This window comes from Acinonyx jubatus, chromosome D4 (assembly GCF_027475565.1).
Source record: "Acinonyx jubatus isolate Ajub_Pintada_27869175 chromosome D4, VMU_Ajub_asm_v1.0, whole genome shotgun sequence".
NCBI classification, from domain to species: Eukaryota; Metazoa; Chordata; class Mammalia; order Carnivora; family Felidae; genus Acinonyx; species Acinonyx jubatus.
The window spans coordinates 20,668,320-20,682,853 of NC_069391.1; the positions used below are offsets into that span (position 1 = coordinate 20,668,320).

At 44.6% G+C, this 14,534-nt stretch overlaps 2 protein-coding genes across 3 annotated transcripts in view; one reads left to right on the forward strand and one right to left on the reverse strand.

The window, feature by feature from the left end:
- CD4H9orf43 (chromosome D4 C9orf43 homolog) overlaps positions 1–14,534 on the reverse strand; it is a 35,411-nt gene that overhangs the window by 11,408 nt on the left and 9,469 nt on the right. Inside the window, 5 exon segments of the mRNA XM_053204761.1 lie at positions 52–152; positions 1,037–1,094; positions 5,154–5,304; positions 5,406–5,605; positions 10,299–10,335. Of these exon segments, the coding sequence (XP_053060736.1) occupies positions 52–152; positions 1,037–1,094; positions 5,154–5,304; positions 5,406–5,605; positions 10,299–10,335 (547 nt within the window).
- POLE3 (DNA polymerase epsilon 3, accessory subunit) lies at positions 9,374–13,483 on the forward strand. 2 transcript variants are annotated; one of them, XM_027034896.2, is made up of 5 exons: positions 9,374–9,576; positions 9,679–9,764; positions 10,130–10,248; positions 10,514–10,734; positions 12,089–13,483. In XM_027034896.2, exons 1-4 carry the CDS (start codon positions 9,511–9,513, stop codon positions 10,684–10,686), a joined length of 444 nt encoding a protein of 147 aa, XP_026890697.1. In that variant the 5' UTR covers positions 9,374–9,510; the 3' UTR covers positions 10,687–10,734; positions 12,089–13,483. The 2 variants fall into 2 exon arrangements, with proteins under 2 accessions (XP_026890697.1, XP_014931591.2); XM_015076105.3 differs by lacking the exon at positions 12,089–13,483 and having other exon boundaries at positions 9,379–9,576; positions 10,514–12,055.

Genomic DNA, 14,534 nt, shown 5'->3' on the forward strand with positions numbered 1-14,534 from the left:
CTTGCAGAACACAGGAGTTGAAGGCCCCCACATTCTAGACACAACACTCACCTCGCACGCTTCTCTGGTTGTTCTGGGATCCAGACGACAACCATATTTCTAACATCTTGAGAGCTGGGAAGTCGTGTCTCATTCAGATTCAGCACTGAAAGCTAAGAGAAACACGTGAAGCCTACATACGGCTTGAAGGTAGCAGCTCCTGATGCATTCGGAACTGGCTTAAGAACCGAATTATCAGGCTAGCCTAAAGGGGATGGTGGTGCAAATGACAAAAAGACATTTCTCATCCCTAAATCGTCTTTATAACGCTGCCTCACGAAACCAGACACCGGAATGGGTACTCTACACGAGTGAGCATGTTTAAGCGAAGAGTCCCCCCTGCCTCCCTGTGACATTAGGGTAGCATTCCCTGAGCACTGACAGTGCAGAACCTGCTTGGGATTCTCTCTCTCCCTCTCTCTCTGCCTCTCCTCTCCTCACACTCAGGTGCATGTGCTTGTGCTCTCCCTCTCTCTCAAAATAAATAAATTTTAAAAAGAGAATAAAATAGAATAGGACAGAAACTATCAAAGAACATCACTCATACTTAGGGTAAGGGTCGTTTTATGCTATTCTGTTGCAAAACGTATTTCTTACTGGAAGTCATAGTTAAAAAAGTTTGACAGTTATCAGAGTAGATGACCTAAAGGCCATTTTGGGTGTGACATTTCAGCATTTTAATTTCCCCGCACTATGAGATGCCAGGGTTTACTTTGTAGCTGAACATGCTCTGTGTAGGACACAGACAGGAAAGTCTTACCTATGCCAAATGGCCACAGATCAATCCCACTTGTGTCTGGGATTTCTGGAAACAGTATAGTATGTAAAGAAAGGCATTAGCACAGAGCCTAGCATATACTAAGGGCCCAATATTAGTTAGTCATCACTGTCATCATTCAGATTCTAGTCATCCTCAATGTTAAATAACGACAAGTATTTTATCCCCACTAGTAAACAGAAAATGCTGAAGGAGTACCTTTTTAATTCTATGATTTACCTTAGGAGACTTGTCAGTATAGGGGGTGAAATCTTTGTCAGGTAGATCCTTCCGAGGCCTAAAAAATAAGAGTTTCCAAACATGACACAGAGACAAGAACAACTTACTGGGACGACAGTCGGTGCTATGAGGAAAAGCCTTGTGCTCATCCACAGAACATCTCGGGGCTTAGTACTCACTGAGTGAACGTATGGTCTCCCCATTCCCTTAAGTTGCGCTTGCTTCTTTGTTCTGGAACAGCTCCCAGACACTGCACACTGCAAACACTTCACAACTGTTTGTTGCATCAAACTGAATTCAGAGCCTATGCCTCCCTCTTTCCAGCCACAGAGAGCTATGTCGCCATCAATAAAAGTTGACTGAGTACCTTTGATGTAAACATTCAAAGCATATTAAATAAGCAAAATGTGGTATTTCTGTACGATGCAATGTTTTTCAGCCTCAATAAGGAATGCAATTCTGACACACGCTCCAACACAGATGAATCTTGAAGCCATTATGCTAAGTGAAATAAATTAGATGCAAAAGGACAAATATCGTATGATTCCACTTATATAAGGTAGCTAGAGTAGGCGAATTCATACAGACAGAAAGTAGAATAGACATTAACAGGAGCTAGAGGGAGGAGGGAGTGGGAAGTTGCTGTTTAATGGGTATGGAGTTCACGTTTGAGATGATAAAAAAAATTCTACACATCATCAGGGAAATACAAATCAAAACCACAATGAGATACCACCTTACACCTGTCAGAATGCCTAACATTAACAATTCAGGCAACAACAGATGTTGGCGAGGATGTGGAGAAAGAGAATCTCTTTTGCATTGCTGGTGGAAATGCAAACTGGAGCAGCCACTCTGGAAAACAGTATGGAGGTTCCTCAAAAACCTAAAAACAGAACTACCCTACGACCCAGCAATTGCACTACTAGTCATTTATCCACGGGATAGAGGTGTGCTGTTTCGAAGGGACACATGCACCCCCATGTTTATAGCAGCACTAGCAACAATAGCCAGAGTACGGAAAGAGTCCAAATGTCCATCGATGGATAAATGGATAAAGAAGATGTGGTATATACATATATAATAGAGTATTCTGGCAATCAAAAAGAATGAAATCTTGCCATTTGCAACTACGTGGACAGAACTGGAGGGTATTATGCTAAGTGAAATTAGTCAGTCAGAGAAAAACAAAAATCATATGACTTCACTCATGTGAGGGCTTTAAGGGACAGCACAGGGGTGCCTGGGTGGCTTAGTCGGTTGAGTGTCCGACTTCGGCTCAGGTCATGATCTCACGGTCCGTGAGTTCAAGCCCCGCATCGGGCTCTGTGCTGACAGCTCAGAGCCTGGAGCCTGTTTCGGATTCTGTGTCTCTCTCTCTCTCTGACCCTCCCCCATTCATGCTCTGTCTCTCTCTGTCTCAAAAATAAATAAACATTAAAAAAAAATTTTTTTTAAAGATTAAAAAAAAGAGACAAAACAGATGAACATAAGGGAAGGGAAACAAAAATAATATAGAAACAGGGAGTGGGACAAAATATAAGAGACTCTTAAATACGGAGAACAAACTGAGGGTTACTGGAGGGGTTGTGGGAGGGGGGGATGGGCTAAATGGGTAAGGGGCACTAAGGAATCTACTCCTGAAATCATGGTTGCACTATATGCTAATTTGGATGTAAATTAAAAAAAAAAAAGTTCTAGAAATGGATCGTGGTGATGGTTGCACAACACTGTGAATGAACTTAATGCTGCTGAACTGTACACTTAAAAACAATTAAAGTGGTAAACTTAATGTAACGCATATTTACCACAAAAAAAAGAATACTGTCCCCTTACGTTTTCATATCACTTGCATTATATTTATTTGTTAAAACACGTTAAGTGTACGAACGAATAAATATTCCAAGGAAGTGTAAGATAAAGACCCAACTCCTGAGCCTGATCTATGTGATGTTGGCCGCTGTTTGTTCTCCAGCTCCCTAGCCTCACCTCTGCCCACCCTCCCATTCCTGCTCTATGTTGCATACACGATGGACCCTTTTCCTCATACCTAAAGAACTTCCTCTTGCCTCCTGGCCTTTGGATATGCTATTTCTGTAGTCCAGAACACTCTTCACGTCCATCTCCCACCTGCAACGCCCCACTTCACCAGACTGTCCAAATTTCAGGGGTAGGCACAGGTGCCACCTGCACAGAAGACGGTGCCCTTCTCGGCACACGGAACGGTTCTCTGCCTCCCCGGCTAGGCTGAAAGCCCTTTGGGGGTAAAGACTGTATCTTGCTGGGGGGCTTGGGTGGCTCCGTCAGTTGAACATCCAGCTTCGGCTCAGGTCATGATCTCGCGGTTCATGAATTCCAGCCCTGCATCAGCTCACTGGTGTCAGAACAGAGCCTGCTTCAGATCCTCTGTCCCTCTCTCTCTGCCCCTCCCCCCGCTTTCAAAAATAAAAGACTTAAAAAAATACTGAATCTGAATACTGATCAGTTTACCACTGAATCACCAGAGCCCAGCAAAGTGGCCCCCACTAAGATACATTTGTGAATTCAATGAGTGACAACATGAGTGACGTCATGGCCTTTGCCTCCATAGGCCCTGGCTGGGAGAAGCCATCTTCTTCCCGAGGTTCAAGTCCTAGAGAACGAGAAAGTAGTCCTACCCTTTCCCATACCGCATTTAGCCCACCAGAAGCCACCAAAGGTTGCTTACATCAAACAGGAGAAAACGAACCGGTACAAGGACTGCCAGGAGTGCCTTGACTCCAGGCCATAAGGTTTCGAATTTAACAAGTCTTAAGTTCTCCACAGAGGTCTGTCCCTTTGCTTCCCCTATCAGCAAGCACTCACTGGGTGCCTAGATTCTGTGGGCGATTCAAAAGGAAACCATTGTTTCTGCCTTCAAGAGCTTACAAATAGTTTCATACCTAAAAATAAAAGACAAGAGAGAGAGTATGTGTGGACACAGTTTTCTGATGACCTGCAGAGGCTGAAGAGGTGCTCCCCGTGGTGGCCTGAAGTGTGCCCACAAATTCTTACGTTGAATCCTGACCCTCAGTACCCCAGAATTTGAGTCCCTCAGTATTTGGAGAGAGGGTCTTTAAGGAAGTAATTAAGGCAAAGTGAGGTCATATAGACAGGCCCTAATCCAATAACTGGTGCTTATTAAGAAAAGGAGGTAGGGGATTAAGAGTACACTTATCATGATGAGCACTGAGTAACACATAGAATTGTTGAATCAGTATATTGTACACCTGAAACTAACATAATAATAATACTAACTATATTGGAGTTAAAATTAAGCACTTAATTAACAAAGAAGAAAAAGATATTGGGACAAAGACACACAGAAGAAAGATCATGTTAAGACATAGGCCACCTAGGGGCACCTGGGTGGCTCAGCCGGTTAGGTGTCTGACTTCAGCTCAGGTCATGGTCTTGCAGTTTGTGAGTTTGAGCCCTGTGTCGGGCTCTGTGCTGACAGCTCAGAGCCTGAAGCCTGCTTCAGATTCTCTGTCTCCCTCTCTCTCTCTTCCCCTCTCCCCCTCATGCTCTCTCTCTCAAAAATAAATATTAAAAAAAAATTTTTTTAATAAAAAAAAAAAAAAAGACATAGGCCACCTACAAGCCAAGGAGAAAGGGTTCAGAAGAAAACAACTCTACCAACACCTTATTCTCGGACTTCTAGCCTCTCAACTGTGAAAAAATATATTTGTGTTGTTTAAGCCACATAGCCTAGGGTATTTTGTTACAGTGACCCTAGCAAACTAATATAACCCTATTTTAATCAAGTCCTACAATAAAAATAAAGCTTTCCTTTTGTTTCCCACTGCCTATTCACCATTTCTCTAACTGAACTAGTGGCCTTTTTATTTTTAAGTTAATTTATTTATTTTTGATAGAGAGAGAGAGAGAGACCACCCGAGCTGGAGCGGGGCAGAGAGAGAGAGAGAGGGAGACACAGAATACGCAGCAAGCTCCAGGCTATGAGCCTGGAGCCACCCAGGCGCCCTGAACTGGTGTTTTATTTTTAATTTAGCTTTCTCAGAGTCTATGGGTCAAGGAAGTCAACTCAGAATTTTGAGATAGGAGGCTCATAAGGGAAGACTCCATGATAATTTACCTGCCTTGAAATTTGGAGTCAAACTTTGAACCTTGACACAATAAAGAGGGAGCTTTGGTGAAGGTAAATCCTGATAAATGACCGTGAGCAAGTCTCTTGGCCCGGAAGCAGGAATCTGAGATGTTTACAATGGTGAGCACTGGGGATTTGTCTAAGAAAAAAGACAAGAAAACATGTAAAATGTCAAAACGGGAGCCAAGCGAAAACAGTTCAAAGATCTTACAAGGAAGAAGCAGGGCTGACTAAATTCACCTTCATTATTCAGAGCTGTTTTGCAGGGAGGGCCCAGGATTCGAGGGTGGCCCCTCTCAACCCGGCGGATCGTTGCCCAGCACTGTGGATGCTGACAAACAGCCAACCTGCAGGTGGTTTCATCCCACTGGCTCTCATCTGGCAAGTCCATAGCTACAACTGGTTTAGGACAAAAGCCAATCGCACAGCTTTCCAGCCCTCTAGAGTAACAACAACCACATAATTAGAGCATATTATACATTAGCCGTGACATCCAGATCTTAATTTGGACTCAAAGCATAAAATATTTCTATTGAACCCATATACATAAGTGATGGTCATAGGATAATTAAGAATTGGGTAACAAGTGGGGCATCTGGGTGGCTCAGTTGGTCAAGCATCCAACTTGGGCTCAGGTCATGATCTCACAGCTTATGAGTTCGAGCCCCACATCAGGCTCTGTGCTGACAGCTCAAAGCCTGGAGCCTGCTTTAGATTCTGTGTCTCCCTCTCTCTCTGCCCCTCCCCTGCTTGCACTCTGTTTCTCTCTCTCTCTCTCTCTCAAAAATGAATAAATATTTTTTAAAAATTAGGTAACAAGCAACTCAGCCATTAAAAAGAATAAGGGGCACCTGGGTGGCTCAGTCAGTTACACATCCGACTCTTGATTTCAGCTCAGGTCATGATCTCACGGTTCCTGAGTTTGAGCCCTGCATCAGGCTCTGCACTGACAACACAAAGCCTGCTTAGGATTCTCTTGCTCCTTCTCTCTCTGCCCTTCCCCCATTTGCTCCCCACATTTTTAAAAAATGAATGAAATCTTGCCACTTGTAACAACATGGATGGATCTAGAGACTATAATGATAAGAGAGCTGAAAAAGTCAAAGATAAATACCATACAATTTCACTTATATATGCAATTTAAGAAACAAAACAAACGGACAAAGAAAAAAAAAGACACAAACCAAAAAAGAGACTCTTCACTGTAGACAACAAACTGATGGTTATCAGAGGGGAGGTGGGGGGTGGGGGAAGGGTGAGATAGGTAAAAGGGACTAAGAGTATATTGTGATGAGCACTGAGAAATGTATACAATTGTTGAATCACCATATTGTACACCTGAAACTAATATAACTCTGCATGTTAAGTATTTTAGAATTAACATTTTTTAAAAAGAAGCCTGGCTAACAAGCAAGTATGAAAACGGCTCAGCACGAAATGGAGGGGGCTAGAGTTTTTGGAGCCAACTGACTTCACGTCTCCTACTTGGCCATTTAGTAGCTGAGTGACTTGGCACTTAAGCAATCTGAGCTTCAGGTTCTTTATCTGTAAAATGAGGATAAGCCTATTTCACAGAGTCATTATAAAAATTAGTTAATGGGTATGAAAAGATCTGGTGGGGCACCTGGGTAGCTCAGTAGGTTTAGCATCCAGCTTGAGGTCAGGTCATGATCTCACGGTTTGTGAGTTCGAGCTCCACATCGGGCTCTCTGCTGTCAGCAAAGAGCCTGCTTTGGATCCTGTCTCTCTCCCTCTCTCTCTCTCTCTGCCCCCACCCTGCTCACTCTCTTTCTCTCAAAAATAAAAATAAAATATTAAAAAACAAAAGGTCTTATAAGGAAGAAGCGAGGCTGACTAAACTCACCTTCATTATTTAGAGTTGTTTTGCATTTAAGAAAAATAAGTTTGAAAAAAGCATAGAGTTCAAAATTAAGTATTAGCATCCTTTCCTTTTCCCCTTCATTAATCATAAGGGAGAAGACACCACCATCTCCAAAAAGCCTTATCAAATTAGAACTAAGGCAGTCACAGAAGTGCTTGACATGCCTTTAGATGGCTTGAACCTTTGGAAAACGTGCTTCATTTTTCAAGATGCTCCAATTCTCAAACAGGCAACGAAAATACCCACCAGAAATGAGCGGGTTTACTCAAACATCAAGACAGTAGACTTGCAGTCACATCAGAGGCCTCTGGCTTTTCATATACTGGCTGTATGGTCCTAGGCAAGTGACTTCACCTCCCTCAGCTTGCTTCCTCATATAAAGAGGGGATGGGAAATCTCGAAGTAGAATTGAAGAGCATTAAAGGAAATGTACTTTTATGTATCATATACAATAGGGGCTCGATGAGTAGTATCATCTTTCTCTCTCCGGAAATATTTTAGGCTATCACTACCACGTGATCCCTGATAACTTTTTAAAGACAGTATCAATTTCTTCTTCTTTTTATTCAACGCATCTATTGACTGCCAAATATGTGACGGGACCTGTTACCGGCATAGAGAACAGTAATGAACAAAATAAGTCCCTGTTCTGAAGAGCCTATAAATTAGACCAAAGATAGTGACCTATTGGCATGGGATCACACCTGTCCCATGCCTTGTTTTGTCTGGTCTGCACTTTGAGCCATTTTTTTTAAATGGAAATAGTAGGGGCGCCTGGGTGGCTCAGGTCATGATCTCGTGTTCCGTGAGTTCGAGCCCCGCGTCGGGCTCTGTGCTGACAGCTCAGAGCCTGGAGCCTGTTTCAGATTCTGTGTCTCCCTCTCTCTGACCCTCCCCCATTCATGCTCTGTCTCTCTCTGTCTCAGAAATAAATAAACGTTAAAAAAAATTAAAAAAATAAATAAATAAATGGAAATAGTCCACAATGTTCAGATTTCTGGTTCCTCTTAAAGATCAAAATACTTGACAACACGGTGGTCCCAATTCTGACTAGATAGCAATTGGATGGAGCTAAGCGTCTCCTGGTAACTTTAAATCAGACCTATTGTTCTATCCAGATGGAGAGGTCAGCCACCAAACCCTATAATCTCTAACCAATGCTACTTCCGTTGCCCTTTATCATTGCAGTTGCTCTTGTTTTTCTCATGATAAGGAAGTAGATCTCCACGCTCATGTCTCTGTCAAAAGCTGGAAAATTGGGATGCCTGGCTGGCTCAGTCGGTAGAACATGCGACTCTCGATCTCCCATCCTAAGCCTGAGCCCTAGGTTGCCTGTAGCGATTACTCAAAATAAATATATATATATTTTTTAAAGCAGGAACATTAAGGGTGATGTGAGAGCATGTTTCAAGGGAAAAAAACCATTGGTGCTCAGTGGGAATGAGGACAGTTTCTACGTACATGAAAATGATACAACTTAGAAACCACTGCAAAACCATGGTAATGTGTTTGACTGGGAAAGATGTATGTATTTATTTAACCCTGTTAAAATAAATACAATTTTAACAGGGTTTGGTTTTGAATGGAAGGCACTGTCGCGTTATTCTTACACCGGCTGCTTACTGCCCTTTCGTTACCTGACAAGCTCGAACTGAGGCCCGAGGTCTAGTCATGCCCATTTCTGTGTCGCCAGCGTTAGGGCTGTACTGGCAAAGAAGTCTGCGTTCAACAATTCTAGGCGACAAACATCCTTAATGAGATTACAAAGTTGGGAGGGGTGAAAAGATTAAAGATGGACATCAGGTCCCGTAGAATCGAAAAAAGATACCCGCTTCGTTCCGCAAAAGGGAATTGGGAAAGTCTGGCCTCGGAAGGCCGCGCTACCAAAAGCCACATCAAACTGCCCGGACGCCGTAGCTCACTCCGAAAACCGGTCCCCTCCAGAGACCGGGTGGAAGAGGCGGGGCCCCGCCCTCCAGGCCCCGCCTTCCGTTGGAAGAGGAGCCCCGCCCCGTCCGCTCGGTCCTAGCCTCGGTCTCCCACTCTAGCCGCCAGGCAGCGCCGTTGCCAGGCAGCGGCACAGAACACTGTGGGAAAGGGACGGAAGCCCCAGTGAGCCATACTTGACCCGATGAGAAGGCTCCAGACGTGGTGGCGGTGTGAAGCAGAGAAACGAGCATGGGAAGGGACCCTGAGTCCCCGTGGGGTCGGACGGAAGCCCGGGCGGGCCAAAACCGTAGCGGCGTGGAAAGTTCGGATCCTTGGACGACTCGAGGCGGAGGCGGAGGCGGGGCTGGGTGAAGAGGAAGGCTATGGCGCGCGGGGCACTGTGGGACACCGTGTGGGCAACGTGGGGCGGGACGGAAGCCTCTTTGGGTCAGACTGCGGGGACGCGGGAAGTCCGGACGCCGTAGCGGCCTGAAGAAGACGCTTGAGACCGAGGTGCGGGCGCCGGTGGCGGCAATGGCGGAGAGGCCCGAGGACCTAAACCTGCCCAATGCCGTCATCACCAGGATCATCAAGGAGGCGGTGAGCAGCTTCGGCGGGCGGATGGGCCAGGGCCGGACGAGCGGGCAGCAGAGGAAGCAGGTCCTGGGCCGGCAGCTTTATTTACCCACGTTCTTTTTCCAGCTCCCGGACGGTGTCAACATCTCCAAGGAGGCCCGCAGCGCCATCTCCCGCGCCGCCAGCGTCTTCGTGCTGTACGCCACTTCCTGGTGAGGCAACCTGAGCTAGCCAGAACCTAGCTGGGCTGAGGCGTAAGGAGGTCGCAGAGACCTGCCCCCGGAGTCCGCGGCCTGGGGCCCAGACCCCAGTAATCGTGTCCTACCCCCGTGCGGGGAAGTTCAGCCCTCATCCAGTTGTTGCAAGGTCTGAAGCAAACTAAAGCAACAAAATTGCTTGGCTTTAACCCTTTTGTACGGGGAAGGGAGGGACTTAACCAGGTCACAAAAAAAATCCCTGCATCTGAGATCTAGGCTTTTCCGTACCACCTCTGGTGCCCCTTTTCCACCCACCCCATAGGCGGCAAGAGAGGGTCTGACGGCCCCTGAAACCCTTTTGTCTTTTTTTTTTTTTTCAGCGCCAACAACTTTGCGATGAAAGGGAAACGCAAGACACTGAATGCCAGTGATGTGCTCTCAGCCATGGAAGAGATGGAGTTCCAGCGGTTCGTTACCCCATTGAAAGAAGCTCTGGAAGGTAATGACCCTCTTCTTTGTTCAGCCAAGTAGATGTTCATCCTGTCTTACCTGCTCACCTGGCCCTGAGTCTTCTCCGCTTGGGTCCCTGTAAGAACAGGAGACAAGTATTGGACGTGACTCAGAATCCATTCCGTTGGCACCGCCTCAGATCTGATTTGTATTTTTCCTTCTCTGCCCCAGCTTTTCCAGTTATACAGTGGAGTTAGCTGCTGCAGTCTGCTTGGTTCAGCCCTGCCTCCTAACCCCCACCTTCCTCCTTACAGCCTACAGGCGAGAGCAGAAAGGCAAGAAGGAAGCTTCAGAGCAAAAGAAGAAGGACAAAGACAAAAAAACAGATTCGGAAGAGCAAGACAAGAGCAGGGATGAGGACAATGATGAAGACGAGGACAGGCTGGAAGAAGAAGAGCCAAATGAGGAGGAGGAAGTAGACAACTAACGGGATGGGAAGACTGTGGCACGCTGCAAAGTACCACCCTGACATGTGGTACGTTTGTGAGAAGCTTTTCCCTGCTGGGCAGAGTAGTCTTAGCCAGAAAAGCCTGAGAAGATCAAAATAAAAACTGACGACTGAATCATCATCAAAACCAGCACTTCCGTCAGAGCATCTGAGTAGCAGGGTCCTGTGTTGCTAAATCAGTCTGAAGGTAATGACTTTTAGGCGAGAGGGATTCTGGGCGGCTAATGTAATTAGTCGATCTGATCTCTCCTGTTTCCTTACATACGTGGTTAGGCAGTTTTTGATCCCCAGTTCCCTTCTGACCCCCACCCCCAAAAAAGTAATAATAACTTCCATGCTGCCTGCTGTGTTCCAGATCACAGAGGCAGTCAAAGCTCAGGAAAAATTGGGGCTTTGAGCATGGTCAGCCGGTTGTGACTGTACAGGACATGGCAATACTAGCTTATTATTACAAGTGGTTAGAATGGTTTAGCTTTAGGAAAGTACTAAAAGACTATAGGAGAATAATGAAATCTGTTGTCTCTTCACTTTAAGGTAACATTGAATTTTGATTTCCACAGACCCTACTGGCTTGCAGCCCCTCTATATTGCCTGGTAGGCATTTGGCCTGCTGGGGTGGCTGCTCTCTGGCCTCATAAGCTTTTAAAGCAGCAGTGTAGAGTGGAGTTAGTCAAGCAAGTGTGCTAATATCCTAGCACACTTACCAAACAAACAGAAAACCCCCACAAAAACAAAATGGGAAAAAAACACAGATGGTTTAGTCTTAGTTGCACCTCGCTGCCTGCCACTGTATCGCTTTATTGTCACCTCCTGGAAGGTATAAAATTCCAGGCTTTCTCTTCTTGTAGTCCATTTCCCAAGCTTGTGGCTTTAATTTTTTCATCCTTCCAATTCCTGACAAGTTCCAAACTTTCTTCTATGCACATTTGGTCCCTCTGTGCTTCTCCCTTCCTGTCTCTCTTCTGCCTCTCTTCTGTTCCCCATTCACTTTCTCTCTCTCTCTCCTTTTCTCACATCTGCCAACCCAGAAACTTTGATAACCTGCTTAAAGGGCAGAAATTTGATGGTGCTCAGGAATCTAATCCCCACCCCCAAAAGCCAACCCCTTTAACTGCTTCTAAAGTAACTCTGTTGATCGTATTTTTTTTTCCCTTGCCATGTGGTGCCCCAAGCACTTTTTTGTTTGTCTCTAAGTTGAGCGCTTGGAGGTTGACAGGTAGTGAGGTGTATGTAGTTTGACACTGTTAATTTGTTAAACGAATACAGCCAAAAGTTTGTTGACAACTGAGTGAAGACTATTGAGGAAAATGGTAATGCTTTGTATAAATAAAGAACATTCTTGTTAAAAGTGGTGACTCCCTTTCATCCTGCTTGTTTATAGTATGCTTTTGGGGAGGACCCACTGATCCTGCCTCAAAGAGTTCTTGACATGTGGACCCGCCCAGATCTTTGTAAACACGGGATCCTGCGTTACCTTGGATGGCCAGCAGATGCTGCTCTTCGACCACAACAAGAGGTTTTCATGGCTCTGCTGGGCAACCTATGCGTACTAGTTGCTCAATGACTCAACATTTATGGAGTCCCTACTATGAGGCTGGCACCATTCTAAATGCTTTCAAGTATAAACTCTGAAACTCTATCAAGGAGAACTATTACCTTTGTGATCTCAGCCACAACGCTATATTCTCTAATGTACAGAACTTTTTAAATCATGAATTTATAAATAACATTTCATAAAGGTACAACCCCGGTAGTCACTAGATCTGGTGGTTTCTCCTTTTCCACAAAAGAAACATCCTTTCTTAACTCCCATGAGCACCACTCAGCTAAACTCTCAAGTCCCATCTGGACTCCTGTGGCTTCCTTTGAGCTCAGTTTTTTGCCTCATCTCTGCTTGCCCTAGCTTCTGTGTACTGCTTGCCAAGTGGATCTTCCTGGAACATAGCTGTATTCCAGCCCCTCACTGCGTCCCGTTAAATCCATACTTAAACCTGGTACACAAAACCTGCTTAAGGAGGGATTGCCTTACCATCTATTCCAATCCATTTCTACTTTATTGTGTAAGTCTCCGGTCATTGAATCCCCAAAAGAACTCTCCTTGCACATGGTTTTAGTTAGCACATTTTGACTACCTAAGCCATGTTTCCTGACAGCGGGAACTATGACAAAACTACAGAAGTGGGGCCTAGCAGACTCAGTTGGTAGAGCATGTGAGTCTTGACCTCAGGGTGGTGAGTTCAAGCCCTGTGCTGGGTGTAGAGATTACTTAAAAGAACTGGGAGGAATCTGAGGTTATCAACCAGTTTTTTCCAAGCACACCCTAATCATTCCTGTAGGGGTATCCGAATTTTGAAGGTTGCTTACTAGGTTAAGGCAAAAATCTCATCTTTTGTAAGCCACCTCCCTTCATGCCTAGAGATTCTGATCTGGATTTGGAGGGTGAGAAGGTTTTCATCCTTACCCAGGTAAAATCGCATTTGCAGGGACATCTAGTGGGCTCAGTCAGTGGCACATGCGACTCTTGATCTTGGGGTTGTAAGTTCAAGCCCCATATTGGGTGTAGAGATTACTTAAAAAATAAAATAAAATCAGGGTACCTGTGTGACTGGGTCAGTTAAGCCTCTGACTCTTGATATTGACTCAGGTTCCTATCTAGCCCCAGGTGGAGCACCTGCTGAGTGTGGAGACTGATTGGGATCCTCTCTCTTCCTCTCTGTCCCCATCCCCAGCTCGTTCTCACTCTCTCTCAAAAATAAACTTAAAAATTGTTTAAAAATTACGTTTGCAGCCTAATTCTATTTTTGCTGATGGGAAATGGAGGCTCATCAGAGAGAAGTGACTTGCTTAAGATCTTACCACTAGTTTATGAAAGCTAGGATCCTGTTCTAGTGGTCCATGGCCTTCTATTTCTCTTTTTTTCTTTAATAAACGTTTTATTTTAGAACAATTTTAGTTTTCAGAAAAGTTGCAGAGTGCAGAGAGTTCCCATATAATCACCCAACTTTGCCTCATGTTGACATCTTACATAACCATGGTACCTTTGTCAAAACAGAAAAATACCAAATACCAAACTATTCGTATTTCACCACTTTTTCCACCAAAGGCCTTTTTTGATCCAGGATCCATTCCAGAACACTACATTGCATTCAATGAACCAATTTTATCTTTCAGTTGAGATGAGACTCACAGAACATAACATTAATCATTTTTAAATGACCAATTCACTGGCATTTAGCACACTCACTGTGTTGTGCAAGCACCACTTCAGTCTAGCTCCAAAACGTTTTCATCACCCCAAAATAAAACCCTGCACCTGTTAAGCAGTTATTCGCTCATGCTTCCCTCCCTCCAGTCCCCAGCAGCCACTAATCTCTTGCTAGCACTTGACAGCGTTTAGCACCATGCCTTGTACCTCCCTGGGAAGTACTCACAATAGTAGGTTTTGAGGGGTTTGTGGGTTTTTTTGTTATTTTTTATTGAAGTATAATATGCCTACTAAATGGTGCAGACAAATGTAAATGTAAAGTTGGATGAACTTGCACAAACACATCCATGTAACTTGCACTCAGATCAGTAAACAACATGACCGGCACCCTAATAAACCCCTTTGGTCTCCCTTCCAGTCGCTCTCCTCCTCAATTGTAATCATTATCCTAACTTCTAACAGCACAAGTGAATTTTGCCTGGTTTGTATTTTATATAAATGAAATCATACAATATGTATTCTTGTGCCTGACTTCTTTTGCTCAACATTACGTTTAAGATCTAGTCACATTGTTGCATTCACAATACTTTTTATGGATAAGATGGAAAGATTAAAAGTATTT